The following is a 27030-nucleotide window of genomic DNA, read 5'->3' on the forward strand; positions in this document are numbered from 1 at the left end:
GCTTCCTGAATCAAAATATTCTGGTCTTTCATCAATCCCTGAAATTCTCAGCCACCATTTCTTTAAATGTTAACTTCCTCTATTCTTTCTTTTCTTTCCTTCTGGAAATCTAAATTAGGCTTATGTTAAACTTTCTCATTCTATCCATGTTCCTTAACTTTTCTTATATATTCTTCATTTTGTTAGTCTCTCTGTGTTTTACTACCTTCAGACAATGTCAAGTGAACAGGCCTATATTTAAAATGTGATAATCAGTTTCATTTTGCATGTATCTCCCTTGTGACACTTATAAGGGTCTATATCTCTAAACTGTAAAAATAAATAACTAGTGGTATTTAGGAAACCTGCATAATATTTGTAAAATAAATTGGATTAACATCCTTCACACAGCAGCTATACTCACACATACGAGGGCTGTCCGGAAAGTATCCAGCCACTGTTAATATAACGAGAACATGTTACATGGCTGGATACTTTCAGACAGCCCTTATATATTCTTGCAGTGAGCCAATAACTTGCTGTAATTCATTACAAGCAAATATAACTTCCATAATGACATGCTCTGAAATCTTCTTTTTATTGCTTTGGAAAATATAAAGTGTAGAAAAAGAAAACTCAAAGAACTCTTCTGGCCAAACTGAGTTAATAATAGTTGACAAAATGCCACCTAACCCCTTAGGCCTCATATCCTAAGTAAATCTGAAATTTACCAGTGAAGTATTTTACCATTGAAGTATGGAGTGAAATCAAGAATTTGTCAGGCCAAAACAAATACCCTAAAATTTAAGTCCAGAAGGGAAAAATGAAAGTTTCCTTATGTTAAAACATTTAAATCCCACTTGTTCATCTACTATTACTCCAGGAATAAATGTTAGGATCAAAAGAGGGAAAACAGGAGGAGAGATGTCATTTAAAAACACCTAAAACAAGCCAGTCCAGAGAAAATATCACCTCTTTCAAAGAAAGAATTTCTCCAAACTTATTGCTTTCTTCTGCTCCAGAAAGTTTGCAAGAAGGTGGCTTATCTGGCCATTTCTTTTGTTTTCTGAAATAACACTTTGGAAAGATGGTTCAAAGAGCTATTTGAACTTATTCTCATCTAATATTCAAAATGTCTATCTCTGGCCATGATACAGAATGATCAAATATTAAAGCTGGAACAAATATCATGAGACTAAGACAATCTTGCACAAGGTCCAAACTTGGTCCAAAAAAGTTAGACAACTTGCTTAGAGCACACAGGTAGTAGCAAAACCAGGACACAAATCTAGGCCTGCTAGCTGCTGGTTTTCTTTTTTTCCCCTATTCAATATAATAAAAACTTATTTTTACAAAATTAACATAACTGTTTTACAAAATAATGCATCTACTTTAGCTTTTGCTAACACACATGTTAATTTTAGGGAATTTGGGAAATAGAAAAAAGATTCTTTTTAGCCACGAAAATTTGATACTATAATAATAGTGAAATAAATAATGACAACAATAGTTTAATAAAAAACTGAATACTGATTATATTAAAAATATATTTTTCCTACATAATTTTAAGAAAATCAATGCATTAGAGGCTATATAAATGGATGAATGGGGAAGTTTTTTTTAATGGCAAAAGGATGTCCACTTCTCAGGTAAATAGGAAGGAAACAGAAAGGAGATAAACTGCCTATTGTCTACCGAAAGTATCAAAAACTAAATGTGTACCCAGTTAAAGGAAAATTAATAAATAACATTTAATTAAGAAGTTTAGTTAAGGATTTGCTCTGATTCATGCCAGACGTCCCCAAAGGGAAGGAAACTTGAAACTCAGAAAGACTGAAAGTAATGAAAACAAGTGAGTAGGGAACAGGAAAAAACAAGCCATTTGGGGGCCTGGGAACTTGGAGACAGTGAGAATGAGAGAAAAGTATGTTATGATACTTGCAAATAAGAAAGCTGTGATGAATGCAGAACTGGCAACATTTAACAAGGGGTCAGAGAAGTCAACATCAAAAAAAAAAAATGTAGGGAATCTCTATTTACATTAAAATATTTTGGGTCCTAAATATATTTATATTATTTCAGGCTCTTAAAAATTCAAATGCCTGTTACTTCAGATATTGGCCTTCTTCTTTTTTTTTCTTTCTATTTTTGAGACAGAGTCTTGCTCTGTCACCCCAGCTAGAGTGCAGTGGCATCATCACAGTTCACTGCAACCTCAAACCCCTGGGCTCAAGCAATCGTCCTGCCTCAGGCCCCAAGTAGCTAGGTCTACAGTCACCCACGCACCGACCATGATGTCCAGCTAATTTTTCTATTTTTAGTAGAGACGGGGTCTCACTCTCTTGCTCAGGCTGGTCTTGAACTCCTGACCTCAAGCAATTCTCCGGCCTCGGCCTCCCAGAGTGCTAGGATTATAGGCATGAGCCACTACACCTGGCCGATATTTGCCTTCTATTCCCTCCTAAGAAAGACCGGCAGGAGTCCATTTCAACGATTTGATGAGATGAAAAGGAAATGGACACCAAAGGTATAAGGGACAATTTGTGATTTAGACCCATTTGAAATAACAATTGACGATTTGAAGCTCTTTGACAGTGAAGGTCTTGCTGCAATGTTTCATGCTGATTTAAACCCCAGCCAAGTCTTAGTATGTAAGAAGTGCTTACAAATATTTTGAAGAAAAAAACTAGGCAATAGATATGAATAGGTACTTCACAAAAGAAGAAATACAAATGGATAACAAAATTACTTGATGAATCACTAGGTTATTGAAGAAATCCAAAAGATACACGGAGATTTTTATTTTTTACTCATTACATTGAAAATTTTGTTTTGTTTTGTTTTGGTTTTTAGAGACACAGGGTCTCACAACATTGTCCAGGTTGGACTCGAACTCCTGGGCTCAAACAATCCTTCCACCTCAGCCTCGTGAGTATCTGGGACAACAGGCATGTGCCAATGCACCCAGCTTACATTGAAAAATATTGAAATATTAAATACTTAGTATTGCAGGGGATGTAGCAAAATGATCAATTGCCTGTACTACTGGACAGCAGTTTGTAAACACATATGAAAGTACAAAACATATGTGCTATTAATATTTGGCCTAGCAATGGGTCAATTATAGGGATTGACTCTAACATAATCAGAAATTAGAAAATAAATTATGCTGGTATATTCATATAATAGAACACCATGTAGCCATTAAAAATGATTACCATTATCCAGAATTGTATTTATGACATTGTGCCAGATATAAAAAGGTTACTATCAGTGTTTATAGTATGATCGTATATGTGTAAAATTTTAAGTGTAGGTACAGAATGTCCAGCAATTCACTAAAATATTAACAGTGACACTATCTCTGGTATTTCAGGTGATTTTTACTTTCTTCTTTTCTGCTTGTTAGTGCTGTTTAAACATTTCACAAAGAGTAAGTTTCATTTTTTGTAGTCAGAAATAAGCAACAAAGCTGATTTTGTTGTAAATATGTAAGAAAGCATCCTTCTTACATATTTTATCCTTCATGAAGGATAAAACAAGTGCTATTTATTAGGTAACAAATGGTCTGGCAGAACTCTGTATCAATCAATAGTCCTTTTTCTACCCATCTGTCTCTGCTCAGGATGGATTCAAAATAACCACAATTAAATAAAATAAAAATGACACACAAGAGTATCTCTGTATTATATGCACAGGAAGACAGGGAATTAAACTCCTAAAAAATCCACAACATTTTCTCCCTCATTAACCTAATTTTCAAAGAGAGTAATTAGCATGTTGCAAAGTTCTTATTGAGTTGCATATCAAATCCCTATGAACAGAGGAAATTGTGTTCTCAGAAGAAAACAGACCAAATAATTACAGAACTTCATACTAGGTTTTTTTAAGGCATCCTGAAAAACAGATTGGAAACAATGAAAACTTTCTGAATGTAAAATTTCTCAAATATAGCTGTTTTTCCAAGTTACCTTAAGAAAAACCTAGTCTTAATTTACCCTACCACCCAGAACATTTCAGAGACTTTTCTCCTGTCTTTTTTTCAGTCAGTGAGCCTATAGGTATGTCTCTGCTATTTTGGGCACCTTGCAACTGCATTCTAAATGCTTTTCCTAGTCTTTCAATCAGCTTTTTACAAGGATTGTTATCTATTCACTTAGTGGCAAGCTTCTCGTATAAGCAGTTATCTAGGTACTGTAAGTATAGTTCCTGTCATGTTTCCTATTCTCTAAATCAAAGGTAACAATGCAAGATAATTTTTCCTGGCTGGGTATGGTACCTCAGACCTGTAATCCCAGCACTTTGGGAGGCCAAGGTGGAAGGATCATCTGAGGCCAGGAGTTCGAGACCAGCCTGGGCAACATAGCAAAACGCAGGCTCTACAGAAAACTTTAAATTAGCCGGGCATGGTGGTGTGTGTCTGTAGTCCCAGCTACTTGGGAGGCTGGGGCAGGTGGATCACTTGAGCCCAGCAGTTCAAGGCTACAGTGAACAATAACAACACCACTGTACTCTAGCTTGTGGCAGAGTGAGAACTTGCCTCTAAAAAAAAAAACAATAATAATTGAAAAAAAAATAAAATAAGATAATTTTTCCTGAAGGATATTTCTCTTTCTACCCTAGTCTAAGTAGAAATCACCCATTCCCTTATCAGATAAAGTACATTTAGGGGTTTACCATTAAAAATGAAATTGATTTTCACTTGAAGTATGTAAGAAGTTATCCCAAAACTTGTAAGTGAAGCTGGAAAAGACATAGTATTCAATTTTGGCCACAGGTGTATCTGTCTGACATGCACAGAACCGCCCCACAAATCTATGAAACATAGATAGTATGGTATGAAATGCTATCACACATAGTTAAATAACAAAACCCACAAACCTTTAGTTGTTCATCTACAACTCTTGTAACTTCACCAGCCATTGATTCCAGGGTCTCCTGAATTGGACTGGATAATAAGCCCGTGGCTCCTGCCCAAGATGCACCACCAACATGGTATAAATTTGGTAACAACTGTAAGAAAAATAAAAAGTATCCTCTCAATAACTGAACAAATATTTTAGTAAGCACCAAAGCCACTGCAGAGTTAATGAAAAGGTGAAGAAATATTATTAGCGATAATCTATCTTTTTTTTTTTATTTTTTTGAGATAGAGTCTTGCTCTGTCACCTGGGCTACAGTGCCATGGTGTCAGCCTAGCTCACAGCAACCTCTAACTCCTGGGCTCAAGCAATCCTCCTGCCTCAGCCTCCTGAGCAGCTGATACTACAGGCATGCAGCACCACGCCCGGCTAATTTTTTCTATTTTTAGTAGAGACGGGGTCTCACTCTTGCTCAGGCTGGTCTCAAACTCCTAAGCTCAAGCGATCCTCCTGTTTCAGCCTCCCAGAGTGCTAGGATTACAGGCGTGAGCCACCATGCCTAGCCTGGATAATCTATCTTCCACCAAAGGCTCTTTGCACAGATTAATAAAAGAGGCATTCATTTTTATTCAATAAGTCACAGCAACCCTATGAAACAAAAGATTGGCAATTAGGAGACCTGCATTTTGATCACTTCTGTCAGCCTTAAAGCCATAGGAAAAATACTTTATTCCCTCGTGTCTTAATGTCTCGTCGGGAGTATGAGAGATGAGCTGTTTTTACTCACAATACTTCTGTTGCCAAAGTGTAGGCATTTGGCACACCAGGCAATTCTCTAATTCTCTGCATACACCAGTTGGGTGTCCTAAAATTCAATTCAATTCTGATACTGTCTACCTGGAGTTAGCATCAGATCCTACAAGTGAAGGGCTCAGTCCCACAAGGCTACCCTTACTTCAGATGCTGGTGTCAAGTCCCAGGTTGTCACTGGTACTTCTGGCCAACCAACTATAAACTCAAGGGGTTCCCACAACCCCCTTTCTCAGGTTCGATAATTTGCTAGAACTCACGGAACTCAGGAAAGCATTTTACTTCCAGTTACTGTTTTTCTATAAAGGAAACAACTCAGGAATAGCCAAACAAGAGATGTATAAAGCAAAGTATGGGGGTGGGAGGGATGTGGAGAGCTTCCATGCCCTCTCTGAGGGTACCACACTCCCAATACCCTGATGAATTCACCAACCGGAAGTTCTCTGACCCACTGCTTAGAGATTTTATGGAGGTTCCACTACCTAGCAACGATTGAGTAAGTCATTGGCCAGTGGTGACTAAATTTAATCCACAGCCCCTCTCCTCTCCCAGGAGATCCAGGAGTAAAGCTGAAAGACCCAAAGCTCTAATCGCAAGGTTGGCTCCTCTAGCAAGTGCCCTCATCCTAACGCTAGCTAGGGGCCCAGCGAGAGTCACCTCATTAGGATAAACTCTGGTGTGGTAAAAGGAGTTTGTTATCAATGACAAACCATCTCTATCACTCAGGAAATTACAAAGGTTTTAGGAGCTCTGAGCCAGGAACTGAAAACAAAGAAGAAATATTCATTTCTTATGAAACTGAGCCCATCAAACTTAATCTGCTTTGCTTCCTTTTGGACACTTGCTTTTAGTTGATTTTAAAACCTATATAGCTATATACCTAAGAGTCATGTAGCTAAGCAACACATAACTAAATCTCCACGAACTTCCTTATAGATAACATCTCTGACATATGGATCACTATAGTAATGGTTGCCTAAGTTGTTTTTTCAGAAACTTCGAGTCAGCCTTATCCAGTTCAAGCTGGATGAAACCACTGACTCTTTAATTGGGCCTGTGCAACTGCCCAGTGTGTGACCTTTTGATGTCAGAGGGCCAAAACCCCACCCTCATCATGCTAATGCCACTGTTTTCTAGAAGATGCATCCCACAAAGAGCCATGAAGCTTGACTCTGCTTGTGCAGACCATGGGTTACCTCACTTTTCTCACCCCCAATCACCTTTCCCCGTGCCTCAAATCCACCCTGCTTCTTTATCCCACAAATATCCCTAAACCCTACCTTCCAGAAGGTGGCTTTGAGACCTGTTCTCCCATCTTCCTGCTTGGCCGCCTCATGAGTAAACCAGTGATTGGCATACTGCCATGATGCTGCCTGGTTGGGTATCACTGCATCACAAGAGTATTCAACTCATCTACAAGATGCCTCATAGTCATGACATTCAATGACTGTGTGATTCTAATAGCAGAACCAAGACCAGATTCCAGTTTTTGTGACTCATAGTTAAGTCCTTTCTCTAGGAAGGCATACTTTGGGTACCATATTCTAATGGGAGAGAAGCTTCCTTTTAGAGGTGACAGAGGGGAGTTCCATGTTATCAGCTTAGAAGTAGAACACTTTTAAATGAGTTACTACTCATTTAAACTACAACTGTCTTTTCAGTTATTCAAGGCCCAATCATACCCTCTGTAAGTCACACTGGCCCTTGGCTTTTTAACCTACATCTTGATTACTGGTAAATCAGCACAGGTACAGAAAGGAGGCAAAGACTTACTCAGTTCACTCTGCCACTTGTTAGTAACCTTGAAATTGGGTAGAGAGGTAAACAAAGTTGAAACTAGTTTCTAAAATTAAATTTTTAAAACCCTTTTTATTACATCAATCTCTCACATAGCCTGAGGTAAAACTCACCGTTTTAGAGTTCTTAGCATCACGCACGAGCCGTTCTGCTGACTTTAAATCTTCCTGGATAGCATCTGCCCCACAGCTTCGTAAGGAGTTGAGATGATCTTGCACTTTCACGCATATTCTGTCAATCATCTGCTTCAAACCCGAAAAAGGACAGCAAGCATCCCAGTCAGCCCAGCCGATGTTCAAATAGAAGGAAACAGAATGAAGGAAGATGAGAAAACTTCAGGAAATGCGGAATGCACAAGAATGAAAACGTTTAACTGGGCTCTTCAAGACTGCAGCTTATATCCAATTATTAACCTAGTTTAACTACTCATATAAGAAACCTTTGGCAATATTAACTCCAGAAAACCTTTTAAGGAATTTTGTTTCCCTTTCCTGCCTTAGGAAATAAAGCATGCAGAACAAAAGTGAACACTTCTTGATGATTCAAGAATCTTGTAGCTACTCAGTGACATTCTGCTAGACAGTAACTCTCCTTCATTAACTTTTATTGAGTGCCTTGTATGCATCATAGTGTTAGGACTGAGGAACAAGAGAAATGAAATGTGCAAAGCTGAGACTGTTACAATGACTACAAAATGATGCCCACAGCCAGTTGGTCTCAGTATTACAAAAACAAAAAAATCCCCCAAAGTTGATATTTTTAAAATTCATTTAATTACATCAAGTATTTATTTATATAAATTGAGTCATCAAAAAACAAAAGTTGAGGTTTTATTGTATTAACATAAGTAATGACAAAGTTAAAAACATTCTAATTTCTATTTCCAATAAGATCTCCCACCCAGGTTAACTGCAGCTGAATCATTTTCAGTTGTTCCATGGATTTAAATATAAAACCCAAAGGGGAAATGGTAGACAAAAAATACTACAAAAGGGTAAGAGTATGCTCTTCTATGTTTGTACTTATGAAGAAAGCAGACAAGTCCGCAGAAAAAGATAACCACAGTGTGGTTTAAAAAGCTTCTCCACTATTTTTTTTTTTTTATTTCGGCATATTATGGGCATACAAAAGCTTAGGTTACATATATTGCCCTTGCCCCCCACTCCAAGTCAGAGCTTCAAGCATGTCCATCCCCCAGACGGTGCGCATCACACTCAGTATGTGTGTATATACCCATCCCCTCCCCATCCCATCTGCCTGACACCCGATCAATGTTATTCCTATATGTGCTCTGAGGTGTTGATCAGTGAAACCAATTTGATGGTGAGTACACGTGGTGCTTATTTTTCCATTCTTGGGATACTTCGCTTAGTAGAATGGGTTTCAGCTCTATCCAGGAAAATACAAGAGGTGTTCTCCACTATTTTGATCAGAGCTGTAGGTTGTCTATTTCGTGTTCTTAAAAAACTTATTAATTCTTTAGAGACTTTACATGTCAAGAATTCCATCCCGGCCGGGGGCGGTGGCTCACGCCTGTAATCCTAGCACTCTGGGAGGCCGAGGTGGGCGGATCGTTTGAGCTCAGGAGTTCGAGACCAGCCTGAGCAAGAGCGAGACCCCATCTCTACTAAAAATAGAAAGAAATTATATGGACAGCTAAAAATATATATAGAAAAAATTAGCCGGGCATGGTGGTGCATGCCTGTAGTCCCAGCTACTCGGGAGGCTGAGACAGGAGGATCGCTTGAGCTCAGGAGTTTGAGGTTGCTGTGAGCTAGGCTGTCGCCACGGCACTCACTCTAGCCTGGGCAACATGGTGAGACTCTGTCTCAAAAAAAAAAAAAAAAAAAAAAGAATTCCATCCCATCAGATAATTCATCTGGCAGAGGAGAGAATCTAAAAATATTCTTTTTTTGTTAAATTCACATTTCTCTATTTTGAACTAGTTGATATCACAACTGTAGGAAGCTGAAGTCTGCCCTCCTTCCCTCATAAATTCCAAAACGATAGAAACTTAGCTTCACTACTCAGAAAATTATGGTCTGATTACTTAAGGTCTTACTACAGAGCCTGTGTCTACTTGCTGCAGCACTGCCATCTCTCTTGCCTTTCTCTTTTGTAAAATTGCGTTTATAATGTCTACCCCATCTTCTTTTATTAGTGTATTAAGAAGACAATCCAATAAAATAACATCACTCAAAGCACCTATGCTGTTGACAAAGGGTCACTAATGCCAACATCGGTGTATATTAAGAACAGCTCCTATTGCTGTAAATGTATTGAGGCTATATAAGTGAACTACCTTGAGCTTCTTATAGGAAAAAGCAGTTATATGGATAATGCTTCTCACATCATATTCTCTCTCCAACTAAAATCTAAGCTTGTAGGTAGGAATCATATGTTAACTTTCTACATTTACACAATTCCCTGCATAGAGGTAAATCCACATTTTTAAAAAACCTTCTTATTTGATATAAATTCTAATTCTTCTAACTGTTGTATTGATCTGTGCTTCCTGAAGCAAAAATAGTCATCAATAATTCATATCTTACCAAGAATGAATACCTAATTTTAAGAGGCAAATAAACCACACACTAAGAAAGGAACTAATATACACCTGGGACAAAAAAAAGACTCATTTGAGAGGCATGTGGATGTAGCAATATAAAGCTGATCATCGTTAATCATCATGAGAGACCAAAGACATTCCTGAAATACATGTCATTAAGCATTCACCAAGGAGAGAAGGTTAAAATGAACTCAATAAAAATGGTCTTTAAGTGGAACATATTTTAATCATGTCCAAAAGAAACATAAAAATTTAGTTCTTCAATTCAAATGAGACACAAAATCTCATGTCTCAAAGATTCTTCTGAGCATAGCTCAACAGACCAAATTCGGGTACTTTACAATGAAAGAGCTCAAGGCTCAGAAATGGTAACCTATTTATTTAAGATGACATAGAATGATTACACAGAGTGCAAATTAAAAATTTTGAAAAAAGTAAACTAAGGAGTTTGACTATCAGTTCATAATCCAAGTCCCTACATATGAAAAATAAAGGAGATACAATCTGAAAGACTGCAGTCTCTTGGGTTATCCCATCAGATAACCTCATGGTAGTTGACAGTCTTACAGCTCTTCAGTCTAACATCCCCACTTCACCCTAACCCCTGGTGTTCAATCTCTCTAAAGCAACACAGAAAAGTTGTTGACTGTCATAGTTTGAGAAGCTCACTTACTTCCAAGGAAATGTACCCTGCAATCTTGGACTCGGTTTTCTTTATTTTGCGTCCTTATCTGTCTTCCTATATCCTTCCTACAGATCCCATATCTTCCCCTTGAGAACACCATGAACAATCAATCACACTCTCTCTTCCATGTGACAGTCTTGAACATATTTGAGCATACATATCTTTTCTTTCTCAATCTGCTTTTCTTCAGGTTTAACATTCCCAGTTCCTTTTACCATTCCTACAGTGACATAGTTCTGCAGTCCTTCACCCTCTTTCCCCCAGAGTCACTTCTCTGCATTCTGTCTTCCATCTAGAATCTCCTAAGTATGCTATGCCCTCCTCGGTAAAATGGATTGTAACACAGGAGGAGTGGACTGGTAAGCACAGAGCTGAACAGAGGAATCACCTTCCTCACTGTACAATGTAACATATACATCCATTAATGTAGTACAAGTCAAATTGGCTTCTTGGGTAACCATGTCACATAACTAATTCATATCATGCTTGCTGGTGAGTACTTAGGCTTTTTCAAATATACAGGGCTATTAAACCCCAGTGTAGGACTTAGAACTATGGGCCACAAATACCATCTTTTGTTGCTCATAACTTGTTACAATTGTTCTTAGTTCCAGCAAACAGCTTATTTGTGGAAAATTTTATCTTCCTCCATGTCTGTTTCTTTAGTCAATTCTAGAGAAATATACTCAACACCAGGTATAGAGGAGATACAGTCCTTAATAGGATATATCGCTTGCCATCAAGCAACTTAAAAACTTAGAAGTAGAAAGAAATATTCACAATTAACAGTAACACAAGATATAACGTGCTACATAAGATAATAGCCACAAAGACACGAACATTTTATTTTCTTCACTGCTGAAGTCTGGTTTCCTACAATAGTGCTTGCCACTTCATAGACCTTTATAAGTGTTTGTTCAATGATAAATGAATTGATAGAAACTTCTAAAAAATTTCAGCCAAAGGAGGAATCACACCTAGCTGTGGCTAAATATAGCTTTTTAGCTGGGTCCTAAAAGATTTCTACAGATTGAAAAGAGAGAAGGGGATTTTAAGCAAAAGAACAAACCTAAGCAGTGACACATCCAGACACTTGTGACTTCTATTTCCTGGTTGGGAACAGAGGCGCCTTATAGTGGGAGATGAGACTGGGAATGTTGGGTTAAGGCAAGACAATACAGGACTCCAGCACAGGCTGAGGTTGAACACAATGGCCAAGGCACAAAGCGCCACTTTCCCAGCTCCTTCCATGATTGTGAGGGTCTAGGAATCCCTTGCCCCATAAACACTCATGGTGGCTCAGCCTCCCTGATACAAAGGATGTGGAAAACAGGAGATATGGAAGATGGAAAAATTAGTTCTTGTGGTTTTTATAAAAGAGGTAGGAAGGAGTTAGTAAAAAGGCCTTAGCAAGAGAGCAGTGGAAACAGAAAGAAAAGAATGACCACAAAAGATCCTTCAAAGGTAAACAGACAGGGCATAGTGGGCATTGGATAGGAAAGCAAATGAAGAGTCCAAGTTGACTCCAAGGGCTCTATCCTCAGTGAATGACGACGTTACTGAGAGAAATGGCAAAATCAGGAGTTCATAAGGATGAATTTGGTCTTAATGACTCTGATATCTCAGACGGCCATGAGTGGAGATGCTGAAAAAGTAATTGAAAAGATAGGACTTTCTGGAAAGAAAGAGGAAAGGTTACATGTAGGAGTCATCCATAGATAAGAGTGTTAAAATAGAAGTGGATTAGCTAGCCAAAGGAAAAGAACACTAAGTATGAAGCTTTGAAAAAAATGCTGCATTTGGGAGATGAGAAAGAGTGGTATAGAAAGGAGACAAATAAGACACAAAAGTGGCAGAAAGATAGAGTGTCACACTGTCAAATGAACTGAGAAGTGAGTTATAATGAGATGAGGTGGTCAATAATATTGATGGTAATCATGAAAAAAATGATAATTAATTAATGACATTAATGTTTCCTGAGTAGTATCATCTCAATTAATTCTAACACATCTTCTGGGACAGTACTAACATCATTCCTATTTTACAGATGAAGACACTGAGGCTGAAAGAGGTTAGTAAATGACTGACCTAAGTTCACACAGATAGGGAACAGCAGAACCTGGATTTAAATCTGGGGTCATCTCATTTGAGAGTCCAAGTTCCTAACTACTCTACTGCCTGCTTTCATCAAAAGAAGAAGGAGAAAAAGCCCCCTGGACTTGGTGATGAAGTGACCACTGAGAGAGAGAGCCATTTCAGTACCTACATAGGTACAGAGACCATGTTTCAAAAGGTTACAAAGTGAGGGCAAAGCAACTGTGGTCATGACTCAAGCATAAAACTCGGCACATGGCCGGGCGCGGTGGCTCACGCCTGTAATCCTAGCACTCTGGGAGGCCGAGGCGGGTGGATTGCTCGAAGTCAGGAGTTCAAGACCAGCCTGAGCAAGAGCGAGACCCCATCTCTACTAAAAATAGAAAGAAATTATCTAGCCAACTAAAATATATATATAGATAAAATTAGCCAGGCATGGTGGCACATGCCTGTAGTCCCAGCTACTCGGGAGGCTGAGGCAGGAAGATCACTTAAGCCCAGGAGTTTGAGGTTGCTGTGAGCTAGGCTGACGTCACGGCACTCACTCCAGCCCGGGCAACAGAGCCAGACTCTGTCTCAAAAAAAAAAAAAAAAATATAAAATAAAAATCTGCACATGAAAGAAAGAGAATATGCTGAGTAAATAGTTCTAAGCAGCAAAACTGCCTTTTTTTCTTTTCTTTTTTGGGTGAGAAGACTAAAGAGAAGATCTCGGTAAATGACAGGCAACTCTGGGCCTGTTTCTATAAGTGCAGATTTATTCTAACAGCCATGCTCATTCATTACATCTGTCCATGGCTGCCTTCACTCTGCAACAGCAGAGCTGAGTAGTTTCAACAGAGACCCTGTGTGATCCAAAGCCTAAAATATTTACTATGTGGCTTTTTACACAAAAGGTTTGCTGACTCCTGATTAAGAGGCTTTATCAGACGGAAAAGAAAGGATCAAAAGCAAAGAGAGAAGATTGAGTCTTATAAAAATCTTTCCAAATCAAAGTCAACAGACAACAAAAAATATGTGAACAGTTATGAGACTAATGTTTCATGAAAACATATTTTACATTAATGCCTCAGTGTCACCTGAGAATGATGAATGGCTATGGAATTGGCAGGGTTATTAGTCACAGAGGGTCTATTCTTTCTATATTCAGATTTCTGGAAACTTCCAGGTAAATCCCTCCTCAAGCGACTGAAATGATTAAAGTCTGAAAACTGCTAATCATAATGTCCTAAGAAATTCCCAAAGTGAAACGGTGGCAATATACCTACTACATAATGACTCAAATAATTCAGAATAATGCCACCTATGCAGAATTAAATATCCACATACTCCTCTTGTGTATAATTTGCTCTCAATTGATGAAATATACTTTTAAGAATGAGCATTACAGGTTGCTGCAGTAATTTTTCTGGATGAGCAAAATCCCCTTTGAATTAGGAAAAAAGTTGGGAAGATACTGTATTAGGAAAAGAAGGCTGCATTATGGTAGCTCATAAAGGAACACGAAGCAAAGTTTTAATGTAACTCTCATTGTTTTTAATGTTAAACACTAAAACCAGGAAATAACTGTAAACCATAAAGTACTAAGCTAATATTAGTCTCTTGTAGGAAAAGAAATTAGATTTTTAAGGCACTAGTAAGGTCAAAATAATGTTTTCTTTCTCAGAAGTCCTGCTCCTTCACTAATACAACTATTTTTTTTTTTCTCAACACATACTGGTTTACTTTTTCTTATTTAAAAATACATGTTTACTGTAAAACATCCAAATCATACTGAGAAGTATAAGAGAATAAAATGTACCTAATCACATCACCTGAGATAACCATCATTAACATTTTGATGAACACCCTTTTACAAATCTCTATACATATCTACGCAGTCATCCAAACTTTACCTAACTGGAATATTATACATGATTTATTTATTATGGACATTTTGCTTTCATTCTCTTTTAAGAAAAAGCAACAAAAAAATTAAATGACATCTGCACAAGGTAAAAAAATAGTGCAACCATACAAAATGGTCTAAAATGACAAAAATTTCCCTGCCAGTCAGTTCCTTTCAATCTGCAGAGATAAATACTTTTGAAAACCTCCTGCTTCTTTATTATTTCTAATGGCTTCCATTTTAAATTCAAATCGTATACTTATTTTTATATTTCTCATTTATGAATTAGAGAAAATAGCAGTTGATTCCATAGAAAAAACACTAAAAATTTAGCATACTTACGCTACCATTCAACTTTCTCCCTCTTCAACTCTTTAGTTTCACTACTTTTATGCTATCAAGATTTTCAGCGTTTACATTCTGTTATGTAACAATAATTATGTTTGCCCTTCTTGTCGTCTAAGTTGATAATAAAATTTTAAACTCTCTAAAATGTAGTTACAAAATTACGATTGTGGGCCCCATAGGGAAAGACATGCAATCCTATGTCTCTTAACCCTGTAGTTCAGAGTAGACTGTCCCAAAGTAGCAATTTTTAAAAACTTTCTTTCAGCTTTTATTATAACTTCTGTTTTCATTTCTGATGCCATTTCCTACTTATAACTTTATATACTGTACTTTCGTGTTTGAGAATTTACTCAAATAACTTTTTTCATATGAGGTACATGGGGATAAAATTTCCAAGTCCATGTATAAAAATCTTTTTATTCCGTCCTTACAACCAATTGATAAAATGGCTAGGTATACAATTCTTGGTTCAAAATAAATCTTCCTCTGAACTAGGACGACATTACCTCATTTGCTTCTAGTAATTGAGACAGATGCTAAGAATTGATCCTAGTTAACTTGTAAGGTAGCCTAATTTATTCTCTCTAGAACTCAAATTTTTTTTTCTTTTTCCTATGTGTTCTGAGATTTCACCAGGATATATCTATGTTGATGGTCTTTTGCCCATCCATTCTGATAAATTTGAGTGTGTTAGATCAACCCCAAGACTCATGTGAAATGCTTTTCTGTTATTTTCTGCCCCCTAATATCTTTCATTTTTAATTTTGAAGCCCCTATTAGAAGGCTGTTAGTCATTTTGAATCTATTTGCTATTTCACTTACTTTTCTCTCATATTTTTCACTGTTTTCCTTTTTTTTTTTTTTAACTACCTACCATAGATTTTCTCCACTTTTTCTTCCAGAGGAGCAGCTTAGTTTGTGTCCTGTCAGTTTAATTCTGTATTAGAATATCATATTTTTAATTGCTAAACATTGTTTCTTGTACTCTACTCCTGTTCATAGCAGCCTATTCTTATCTTGTGGACATAACATTCTCTCTAGTTCCACTGAACTTACTAGTTACAGGTTTTTTAAAGCCCTCCGCACTGTGTATTACCTGAGCTCAGTTCTTTCTTTGACACACTAATTGTTTTCTTCAAATATCTTATGACCCTTGGTTTTGGTTACTTTTCTTGAAGGGAAATATTTCACACTTATTATTATTTTGGGGTTTTTTTTTTTGTTTCCTCTTTAAAGTTGGGCAGAGAGAAGAGGAATGAGGTAAAAAAGAAAAGCACCTCAATGTCTCATCAGCATATAAGTAATATATTCATTAACTTCTAATTATTCAGAAGAACCTGAGAATTTGTATCCTACTCACAGAAGTGTGAAGGAAGAGAGAGAAATGAACAGAGTGTCTCCAAAATAGCAAATTTTATCAGCCTCAGATTTTATTATCTATAATCAAAAGTTCCTAATATTTGTACATAAATCTAAAATGTATCTTACTGGCAATATTAAAAGGCACAAAATCATCAACAGCTAAAAGTGCATATTTAGCATTGGAATTAGTCTACATTTTCCTCCCTCTACATGTTCCCTCAAGCTCTCCTTTAGATTTGTTGTTATTTTCAGAAGCTAGTCCTTATTGTCCCCTTGCAAATGATTCAAATGCTCAAAGTCCTTTGCTCTTAGAAGAGTCAGTTAATTGCAAAAGGAGAAAGTTGCCAACGCTCACTTACCTGCTGGGTGGTGCTGGTGACAATACCCTGCTGTAGGCGGTAAGCCTGCTCTTGAAGGTATTTTCTAGTCTCATGATTCCGCAGCAGATAGTTTTCTATCTGGAAATTAAGCACATGTATTCCTCAAGAACATACTGCAACTCAGCAGCGTATAAAATTGTAAGTGAAACAGTTGCTGAACTTAAAAACTAAAGCACTAATACACACATCCTGCCACTGTCCTTTGCCCCCACAAAACACAGGGGATGGGGAACCTGGCTTTCACTGCGATTTATTATTGGTGTTTTTAGTTAGAATTTAACTTGCTTTCAACTCAAACAAATAAACAAACAAAAAACACCAAAAAAAAAAAAAAAGATACTTAACTTGCAGGTAGTTGGAGGAACTGTTATATGACTCAGTAAAGGACAAAGATAAGCAAGTGTTTAATGGCCTGTAGGATTAGGGACCCCACCTCCTGACTTTTCATCACTCTTCAGCACACAATTGCAATTCTTCTCCCTTATGAATTTTTAACTATTCAGCAGTTCAGAAGTTAAATAAATAGCCCCAGAAAATATGGATGGTACTTCCTGAACCTCTTAGCCTTACTCCAGTCATGGAATCCACCAGTACTTCGAAGAAAATTCTTGATTTTTAAGGTAAAAAGAAAGAGTGACAGAAAACAGCTACAAAATTTGAAGGACACAGGCTAGTAAAACTCAAAGATACAGACCAATTTCACTAGTCCATCAAATTTTCATATTGTCTCAAAAATAAGACTGATTTTAATAAAATTATAGAAAATAAGCAAATGGATTTCCATAGAAAATGAGAAATCTTGAAGTTGCTTGACAATCTGCATTTTCATACATATGCAATTTCCTATGAAAAATTCACATGTACAAATGATAACTAGATTGAAACAAAGCACTGAAGAAGACCAATATGCAATGGATATAATTGAACAAAAACTGTAGCATTAACTATTGGGAATGATGGAGACCTGTAAAGATGGTTTCTAAAGAATAATTTGAGGGGGGTAAATTATGCCATCTGTTGTTTTGTTTTCCTTGTTGTTTCTAATAACACAACTTAACCATTTGGCTTTCAATTTGTCACAACATTTCCCTGGTTAAGAACGTCTAATCACTGTGAAGCTCTCAGTACTATTACATTTTTATTTTAATTTTTCATATGCTAAAATGACTACTACTTAATACCAATTAAGAACAATTAAAGTACAGACTATAATTACTATCACCCCTGGAAACTATAAAGCAGAACAAAATGTACCTTTCTATTAAACACAAATGAAGAAATTATAAAATGAAAAGATCCCTGAAATGAAACATCATTCAAGTGACACATTAATGCCTTGACATTATATTACATTAACTTTCTTTTGCTGCTTCCCAAGAAGTCATCTCTTTTCAAGGTGACATTACCATCAATGTAAAATTTTCTGCTAGTAAGATTCTTGTCTGAAACATGACAGGCACACACTATCTATCACTCAGCTTCGAGTCCTTTTGCTTTGTTATTTGTTCTTTTACATTTGGCCTCATAGAGCGCTGGCCGTGGCCTGGGTCTGAGAGCAGTCTGCTTATTCAAGAGGCCCACCTCACACACAGGCAGCGCACCCAAGGCTGCCTCATGCCTTTCCAGACCTTTCCCCAGATGCACTAATGGTGCTTCATAGACTTAAGCCAGAAAGGAATTTTTGAGAAAAATAATCCTCAAAGGTTGTTTCTAAAAATCAGCTCAAGGGGAAGAAAGAATAACAACTTTCAAGTTATTCCTGAAATAATAAGTCATGTACACATCACCACTGAAATTATTTGCATCTTACATTGACAGCGTAAACTTTGATTGTACGCACCATGTCAGGCTAAGGACAGAAAACACAGCTTCTGAGGGCTAAGAACTGAGGGCCTGGCCAAGGTCAAACAGAAAGTGAAGGACCAGAAGGGTCATTATCATGCTCACCCAGGCTCCTGGACAGCAGAGAGCAAGCTGGGAGGTAGTCTAGAGCCACTTAGACATCTCCAGTCTCTGCTGAAAATAGTAGCAGCATAAAGCCAAAAAACTGTATTTAAGTAAAGGAATCTTGTATTAAAAAAAAAAAAAAAAAAAAAAAAAAAAAACTTACAAAGATTGAGTACTGAATCACAATATTTTTTCTTTAGTAGAATAAAAGTTAATTGCCATATTTCTTCCAGAAGACAGAGATTTGTTAAAATGAAAACTGGAATATATGAACACAGTGAGTTTTATAAGGAAATCCAATGAATCTGTGTTTAAAGTCACCAATTGTTTATTTAAAGAGCACAAATTTCAAAATTGACATATTTGCACCCTCCTTTGTCCTTAGCTTCCATTTTCTGTAGCTATTTTCAATTCTTTGCCCTATAAAACATCTTGATACAATATGATTAATATCTACCACATTTGTAACTGTTTTCTATTAATCACATTTGTTGTTCGTTTATCTTCCCCTCTTTTTCTTCCTTCTATGGTTTTAATTAAGCATTTTAAATCACTACATTTTTCTTTTCTCTTAGCATATCAATTATACCTCTTTTAAAATTATTTTTAGTACTTGTCCTTGTGCTTAAAATATACATTTACAAATAACCCAAGTCTACTTTCAAATAACCTTACAACAGATGGTGCCAATTCCCCCCTCCCATCCTATAACATTGCTGTCGTTCATTTCACTTGCCCATATATTACAATCACCCAGTACATGGTGGTTATTATGACTTCGAAAAAAGTCATCTACTTGATCAATTCATAATAAGGAAAATAGAATTCTATTTACTTTCTTTTATCCCCTCTCTGATGCTCTTTCTTTCTTTATGCAGATCCAATTTTCTAACCCATATAATTTTCCTTCTCTCTGAAGAATTTTTTAACATTTCTTGCAAGTCAGATCTACTGGTGACACATTCCATCAGCTTTTGCTCATCTTAGAAAGTCTTTCTCCTCCAGTTTTGAAGGGTAATTTTGCTGGACATAGAATTCTAGGCTGCTGGGGTTTTTTGTATTAACACTTTAAGTATTTCGTGCTACTCTCCTCTTGCTTGCATGGTTCCTGACAAAAAGTCTGATGTAATTCTTATCCTGGTTTCTCAACATGTAAGGTGATTTTTTCTCTCTAAAGATTTTTTGAAAGATTTTTCTCTTTAAAGATTCTCTCTTGGCCGGGCGCAGTGGCTCACGCGTGTAATCCTAGCACTCTGGGAGGCTGAGGTGGGAGGATTGCTTGAGCTCAGAACTTCCAGACCAGATTGAGCAAGAGCAAGACCCCGTCTCTACTAAAACTAGAAAGAAATTAGCCAAATAACTAAAAATAGAAAAAATTAGCCAGGCATGGTGGCACATGGCTGTAGTCCCAGCTACCCGGGAGGCTGAGGCAGGATGATCGCTTGAGCCCAGGAGTTTGAGGTTGCTGTGAGCTAGGCTGACGCCCTGGCACTCTAGCCCAGGCAAGAGAGTGAGACTCTGTCTCAAAAAAAAAAAGATTCTCTCTTTGTTTTTGGTTTTCCACAGTTTGAATATGATATGCCTATGTATACATTTTTTGGTATTTAGCGGGCCTGGTGTTCTCTGAGCTTTCTGGATTTGTGGTTTAGTGCCTGTTACTAATTTCAGAAAATTCTGAGCCATTGCTACTTCTGATGTTTCTTCTCTTCCTTTCTCTATTTTCCTTCAGGTATTCCCATTACATGCATGTACATCTTTGTATAATTGTCCCACAGTTCTGGGACAGTCTATTCTTTTTCTTCTTTTTTCTTTCATTCTGTTTTCTCTTTGCAATTTAGTTTGGGAAGATTCTAGTGAAGAATCTTCGAGCTCAGTGGTGCTTTCCTCGGCTGTGTCCAATCCACTGATGAGCTCATCAAAGGCATTCTTCATTTCTGCCACAGGTTTTTGATTTCTACCATTTTCTTTTATTTTTTTCTTAAGAGTTTTCATTTCTATGCTTACGTTACCTATCCGTTCTCACATCCTGTCTGCTTTCTCCATCACAGCCCTTACCACGTTAATCACAGTTATTTTAAATTCCCTGTTTGATAATTCTAAAATCTGTGTCATACACAAGTCTGGTTCTGATGCTTGCTTTGTCTATTTCACATTATGTTTTTTCTCGCCTCTTAGCATGACTTATAATTTTTGGTAGAAAGCTGGGCATGATATATCCAGTAATACGAACTATGATAACCAAGCTTTTAGTGTGGGTTTTATGTTAACCTGGCTGGGAGTTGGGCTGTGTTTAATATTTGCTGTACCTGTAAGTGCCAGAGGCTTCAATTTCCTCCAGCGTCCTTGTCTTTGTCTTCCCTGTCATTTTGAGGTTTCCCTAGAAACTCTTTCTTAATTAGAGCCTATGTCTTGCAGCTTGCTCAACTGTAATCCACTGGTACTTTATTTGATGTGGTGATAAGATGTTAGGGAGGGGAAACATTCTATAATTTTATGATTAAATTTAGGGGTTTTTTAAATGGTCTTGGGTCCCTGGGCTGTGGCCTTCAGAAATGTTTCCTAGCCTTTTTTTCCCTTCTCCTTATGTGAGACAGAAGAGCTATAGGGGGCTGAGTTGTCTAATTGTCTTCTCCCCAATTTAGATAAGGCTCCAGTAAAGTAGTTTCTCTGGCTAGTAGGCCTTTGTTATAGAGAACAGAATATACTAGATGTATTTCAAAATGGTTACTTTCCCCTCTTCGTGCTGCCAGAAACATAAGGAAGTCTTCTCCATTCTTTACCGTGAGAGCCTAATGGAGCTTCTGGAAGTAAAACCCGTGAAAGGATTGGGGCTTCCCTAAACGTGGACCCCTAAGGGTTTTTAGTTTTTAAGCCAGTCTACGCTAAGCCTCTAGGAATTCATCAGTTACTGTTTAAGTGCTCCTTTGAGTTACTGACTCTACCAGCTTTGGCTCCTGGAAGCGGATCTTGGCTATGATTCACTATGATTCTCTATAGTCGCCCGTCTCTCCAGTTTCCAGGGTGACAGCTTGCCTCGTGGCCTCAGCTGTCTGACAGATCAAAGAAAAGTTGTTGATTTTCTGTTTGTTCAATTTTCTGTCCTTGTTGTAAGGATGGGAGTGATGACTTTCAAGCTCTTTAGATGTCAAATCTGAAACCAGAAACCTGGTTTCTCTAGAGTATGTCTTTTGTTTGAAGCTGACTAATATGCTTTTAGAAAATATAAAGATATCTAATATTTATTAACAAACTGCTTTTCACCCATACTACCTCCTTGTACCTTCATGGTCACCTAAGGCGAACTATTTATTCTCCCTGCCCTTCAGTCTCTTTATCTGTAATAATCGAGCTTATTGTGTGGGCTTACTTTAACACATTACCTGCCATGTGAGTTGTATTTAACTCATGCTAGTTTTGAGCCCAGGCCTCTATGTTTCACAAGTCACATGTCTCTTCACCTCGGGAGCCAAGTAAACTCATGCAAAGAAAACAATAAAAAAAGCACAAAGTTTTCATTAAATTAGAAAGGATCATTTTGTTTTTAAAGTTTTTATTCTATTTTTGTAAGAAAACACCATGGCCCCAAGGAAAAAAAAAATTTTTTTTTCTAGTGTGGCAGTTTAAAGACTACATACATGTATTAATTTATGTAAAGCATTTAAAACAATGTCAGACACCCAGCAATAACTATATCTTAAATGTCAGCTAAACATAGTTATAGTACAGCTTTATTTTTCCTACTTATATAGATGACAAAAAAGTTCAGAAAAATCAAAGTCACTTATTGAAAGTTACAGGAAGAGTCTGACTTGAAGTCAGCTCTGAATCCAAATCTTGGATAATTTCTTTTGCCATACCACAGCTGTCTCTTCCCTCACCCCCAATCTTATTCCATTTTACTCAACAAATGCCTAAGAAGTATCCAAGCATGCACGCCAAGCACTGTGCTAGCTGCTGGGAATAAAAAGGATGAAAAATTACACAGCCTGTGCCTTCAAGGAGCTCACAGTTCATTAGAAGAAAAAAATATGGATGCAAGTAACTTAAAACAACGTTGCAAGGTCAATGACAGAAAGAAGAACAGGAAATCCTGAGAAGACCACGCACCTAGGGGAAGGAAGGGGCTCTGAGAAGTCTTTCTAGATGAGCTGACACTTGATTTCAATCTCAACAGCCGCGCATGATGGTGGGGAAAGCAGGAAGATGTCTGGAGTGTGGCAGTGAGTCTCCAACTTAAAAAAAAACCAGGAGAGCTCGTGGAAACACAAACTGCTAAATCCTACCCTAGAGTTCCTAAGGCTCAAGAATTTGTACTTCTAATGAGTTGCCTGAGGTGAAGCAAAACAAAAAGTTAAGAGCTAGTAAGAGATGAAGTCGGAGGTTGGACAGGAGGCAGATCCTGGATAGCATGTTTTGCCGTGTTAAGAAGTCCTGGCTTTATTTGTTCTGAAAGCCACTAGGGAAAGATGGAGTGAAGGTTTTAGTCTGCTCAGATTAACCATGAAATATAATGGCTATTTTTGGAAAATAGCCCAAAGATGAAAAACTAACAGGAGGAGGCAAATGTGACAGTAATCCAGGTAAGAGCTGATGAGGTGTGAAGGAAGGTGTCTAACAGGAAGGAACAGAGCAGAGGAGAGCAACTGAAGAGATGTATGCTATGGAATCGGTGGACTTGGTGACTGGCTGGCTACAGGAGACGTGGGAAACGAAAGGCAATCTTGGAAGACTGGATGGAGAGTGATACTGTGACAGTCATCACCCCTCCTCCCATAGATATGGAAGGGAAACACTGAGAGTGGGGAATACGTAACAGAGGTAATGGCCTGAAAAAATGGCAAAAATATTTTCTTGTCTCTTTAAAACATCCTTCACTCCTTATTTGAGAACTAAAACCTGCATCCCTGCCTCAGGCCAGTGGTTGGGAGGGGCAGGGTAAGTCTTTTGTTTTTTGTGCTAAAGGAGAAGGCTCAGCCCAGACCTGGTAAAGGGAAGTCCTAGTGGAGGTCCTGAGATTGATGGGACTGTAATTTAATAGTAATGTCCTGAAGCTGAGAGCCCATCCTTTACAAGCTCTGTATTTCTGCTTACTATTAGGACGATGGCTTTTCAGACAGGAGTCTCCATCCTCCTCCTTTGCTGACAAAGTAATAAAATGTCTTTTTCCTTTCTCCCCAAAACACTTGTCCTCATTCTTCTGATTCAGCCTTGTGAACAAGTGCTGACGTTTGGGTAATAGCACCACCAAGAAAAGAGAACAAAGTGAGGAGGAAAGACTTCAAAGAGTCACCAAATAACACCACAGTGTGGATGGAATAGGCTTTTTCAGATGTGAAAATTTGAGCACATCTAAAATGGAGAGAGAGCTAGCCATAGAAAGAGAAGGGTGAAGATATGGAAGAGCAAAGGAATGGCCTGCAGGGCAGGCTTCCAGCACAGGGCAGAGAATATGAGGTCAAAGCCACCAGTGAATGGCTGGGCTTGTAAGGGCAAGATGCTTATCACACTCTGAGTTTGTCAGAAAGGCGGAAGGAATGGCTGTGGATTTAGATATATTTATAGATGAATGTGGTGAAGTGAGATCTCAATAATACCTTAATTTTTTTTTTTTTTTTTTTTTTTGAGACAGGGTCTCACTCTGTCACCTGGGCTAGAGTGCAGTGGTGTCATCACAGCTCACTGCAACCTCAAACTCCTGGGCTCAAGTGATCCTCCTGCCTCAGCCTCCCGAGTAGCTGGGACTACAGGTGCACGCCACAAGGCCTGGGTAATTTTTAAATTTTTGTAGAGACGGGTCTCTCAGTTGCTCAGGCTCATCTTGAACTCCTGGCTTCAAGCGATCTTCCCACCTCAGCCTTCCAAAGTGCTAGGATTACAGGCGTGAACCACCGTGCCTGGCCAATACTTTAAATTTCTTGATGAAGAAAGGAGGAAGGTTTGTGAACTAAGATAAAATCCTACCTTCCCTCTGCTGACTGAAAAAAACCCCTCTCAGCCAAGGGTGCCCCAGAGAAACCTTAAAACTGAGTTCCCAGCCATGACACCGTGGGAGGTCAGACACGCCTCCTCATACCCTCTCCCTTGCTAACGGCCATCAGTTCTTTTTCCCTAAGGGCTAAATAGAAACAAATCTCATGATCCAGACCAGCATTCTTGCCGGTAAGAGACCACAAGAGACCACCAATGCTGGAGTGGTTCTACCCAGACTATAGAGCATGCACAGAGAAGATTTTCATGTACTCTACTTCTTAATTTGACATCAGAAGGCCACCATTTTCTGAATATGGACCCCATAAAGTGGCATAAAGCTAGAATGTGTAGGCATATGTTCTCCTTTCATAAATATTCATGACTCCTATAGCTTGTTAAATATGTATATTTGGACACTCCACTCAGCATACATTCCTTTCCCATCTTCGTCCCTCCCTCCAAGCGAGAAGCATGTGTTTCTGGCTTCTGGCTAGAGGATCTGCTTCTCAGGCAGTTGGAATGGCCACCCACAGGCTGCAACCTTTTATGAGAAATAAAGCTCTCCTTTCCAGATACATAAGCGATGTCATTTTCTTCAGTTAACAGGTTCTATCTGTTAAGGATGAAGGGGAGGGAAGTTGTGCAAACTGACATTCAGCTCCACATATTCTCCAAAGGACCATCAGGAAGTTAACCACGCTAAAGCTCTGGCATGTTGATGTTATCAGAATGTTATTTTATTCCACTTAAATTGCATGACAAGTTTTAGTCCTCCTTATTTTATTCCTCCCCCAGTTATGCATTATGATAGCAGTGATCATAAGAACATGAGATAATGTCGGGGAAAAAAGTTATGTAAAATAACAAGTACTGTTCATATGTTCAGAATTATTATTAACAGAATTCAAATGTGAATTTCTTATAATCAAGCTATTGATTCTTTAATACCTTTTGCAGAGCCTCTTCCGTCTTTTCAGGGTTTGTTTTTAGGGCTTGAGAAGCATCATACATAGGAATTGGCATAAATCTCAATGTATAGTTCCTAGAAAAAGGAGAAAATAATATACTCATTTAAAAATACTTCCTATTACCTTAATTTAAGCACTCTTTTTTGATATCCAAAAGGATAGTTGCAAGAGTAGTTTACAAAATTTGAAATCACCAGATCTTAACCCCCTCGATTGCAGACTAGTCTTTGTTAATGTCCCCATGTACATCATCACAGGAAACCTTTTAATTCATACTGTCTTGCAGAACAGACACAACTTTGGGAATTCAGTTTTGAATTACATCATGGACAAAATTCTCTTATTGGGTCTGGAAAGATGGACTGAGAGAAGCCTAGAAAAAAAAGTCCAGCATCAACTTGCTAAGTGGATTTTTGTAACCAACAGATCTGAATGTATCTGGGTCTCCACAGTGATTATGTGTGACAGCCAGACCCAAACTGGTAGAGGAAAAGAAAAACAAAACATTTGCTTGCAAAGTAAGGCCATTAGCATCCACAAAATAGTCTATTCAGCCTCTGGGATCCTTTAAATCAGCGGTCCCCAACCTTTTTGGCACCAGGGACCCTGAGCTTGTTTTCCTACAACTAATGCCAGGCTGATCCGACAGGAGGCGGAGCTCTGGCAGTGATGCAAGTGATGGGGAGCTGCTGTAAATACAGACGAAGCTTTGCTCCCTCACCTGCTGCTCCCCTCCTGCTGTGCGGCCAGGTTCCTAACAGGCCATGGACTGGGACCAGCCCATGGCTGGGAGGTTGGGGACTGCAGCTTTAAATAAACAAGTCCAAGACAAGGGATTGTCTTTGTACAAGCTGCTGGGAAACGGTGTGCTGCCTGGCTGGGTGCCCTGATCTCTGCAGGTCCTTTCAGTTTCCCTTCAAGATCAGCCGAGTCCACCAGGCTCAAGAAACCAAGTGAAACAACTATGGAGTGCTGTGTCCGCATATATCTCATTGCTATTGGCAGGCAGATTAGACAAGAGTGCCGGGGTAAGTCGTTTTTGTGTGAGGAGAATACACAGAACTCTAAATCTGGTCCCTGGCCTTTGACCCTGACCCTGCTACAAACTGCCGTGTGCCCAGAGGACCACTAACGCCTGCTCTCCTCCCGCAAACTCCTGCATTAGCAATGTCTTTTCTTCCCCACCCCAAAATGCATCTGTCCCTTTCTACAACACGGCACTCAGGAAGAATGTCCTTTTGGGCCACTTGATGACAACTGGGACCCTGGAATTGCACAGTCAGCTGCCTTGTGAAGGCCTCTAAACAAACGGCAGCACTCAGTGTGCCTCTCAGGAATCTTTAGATGATATCCACTGGGAAAGCAAATTAAC

At 38.3% G+C, this 27030-nt stretch overlaps 1 protein-coding gene across 2 annotated transcripts in view; it reads right to left on the reverse strand.

Annotated features, from left to right (window-relative positions):
• Positions 1 to 27030, reverse strand: part of CARMIL1 (capping protein regulator and myosin 1 linker 1) — a 304319-nt gene that overhangs the window by 66116 nt on the left and 211173 nt on the right. For both annotated transcript variants that reach the window (XM_069493053.1, XM_069493052.1), the window contains exons 23-26: positions 25639 to 25732; positions 16753 to 16851; positions 7562 to 7690; positions 4861 to 4992 (exon numbers count right to left, since the gene is read on the reverse strand). In XM_069493053.1, coding sequence (XP_069349154.1) covers positions 4861 to 4992; positions 7562 to 7690; positions 16753 to 16851; positions 25639 to 25732 — 454 coding nt within the window. The remainder of the gene's footprint in view (positions 1 to 4860; positions 4993 to 7561; positions 7691 to 16752; positions 16852 to 25638; positions 25733 to 27030) is intronic.

This window comes from Eulemur rufifrons, chromosome 18 (genome assembly GCF_041146395.1).
Source record: "Eulemur rufifrons isolate Redbay chromosome 18, OSU_ERuf_1, whole genome shotgun sequence".
In the NCBI taxonomy this organism is placed as follows: domain Eukaryota; kingdom Metazoa; phylum Chordata; class Mammalia; order Primates; family Lemuridae; genus Eulemur; species Eulemur rufifrons.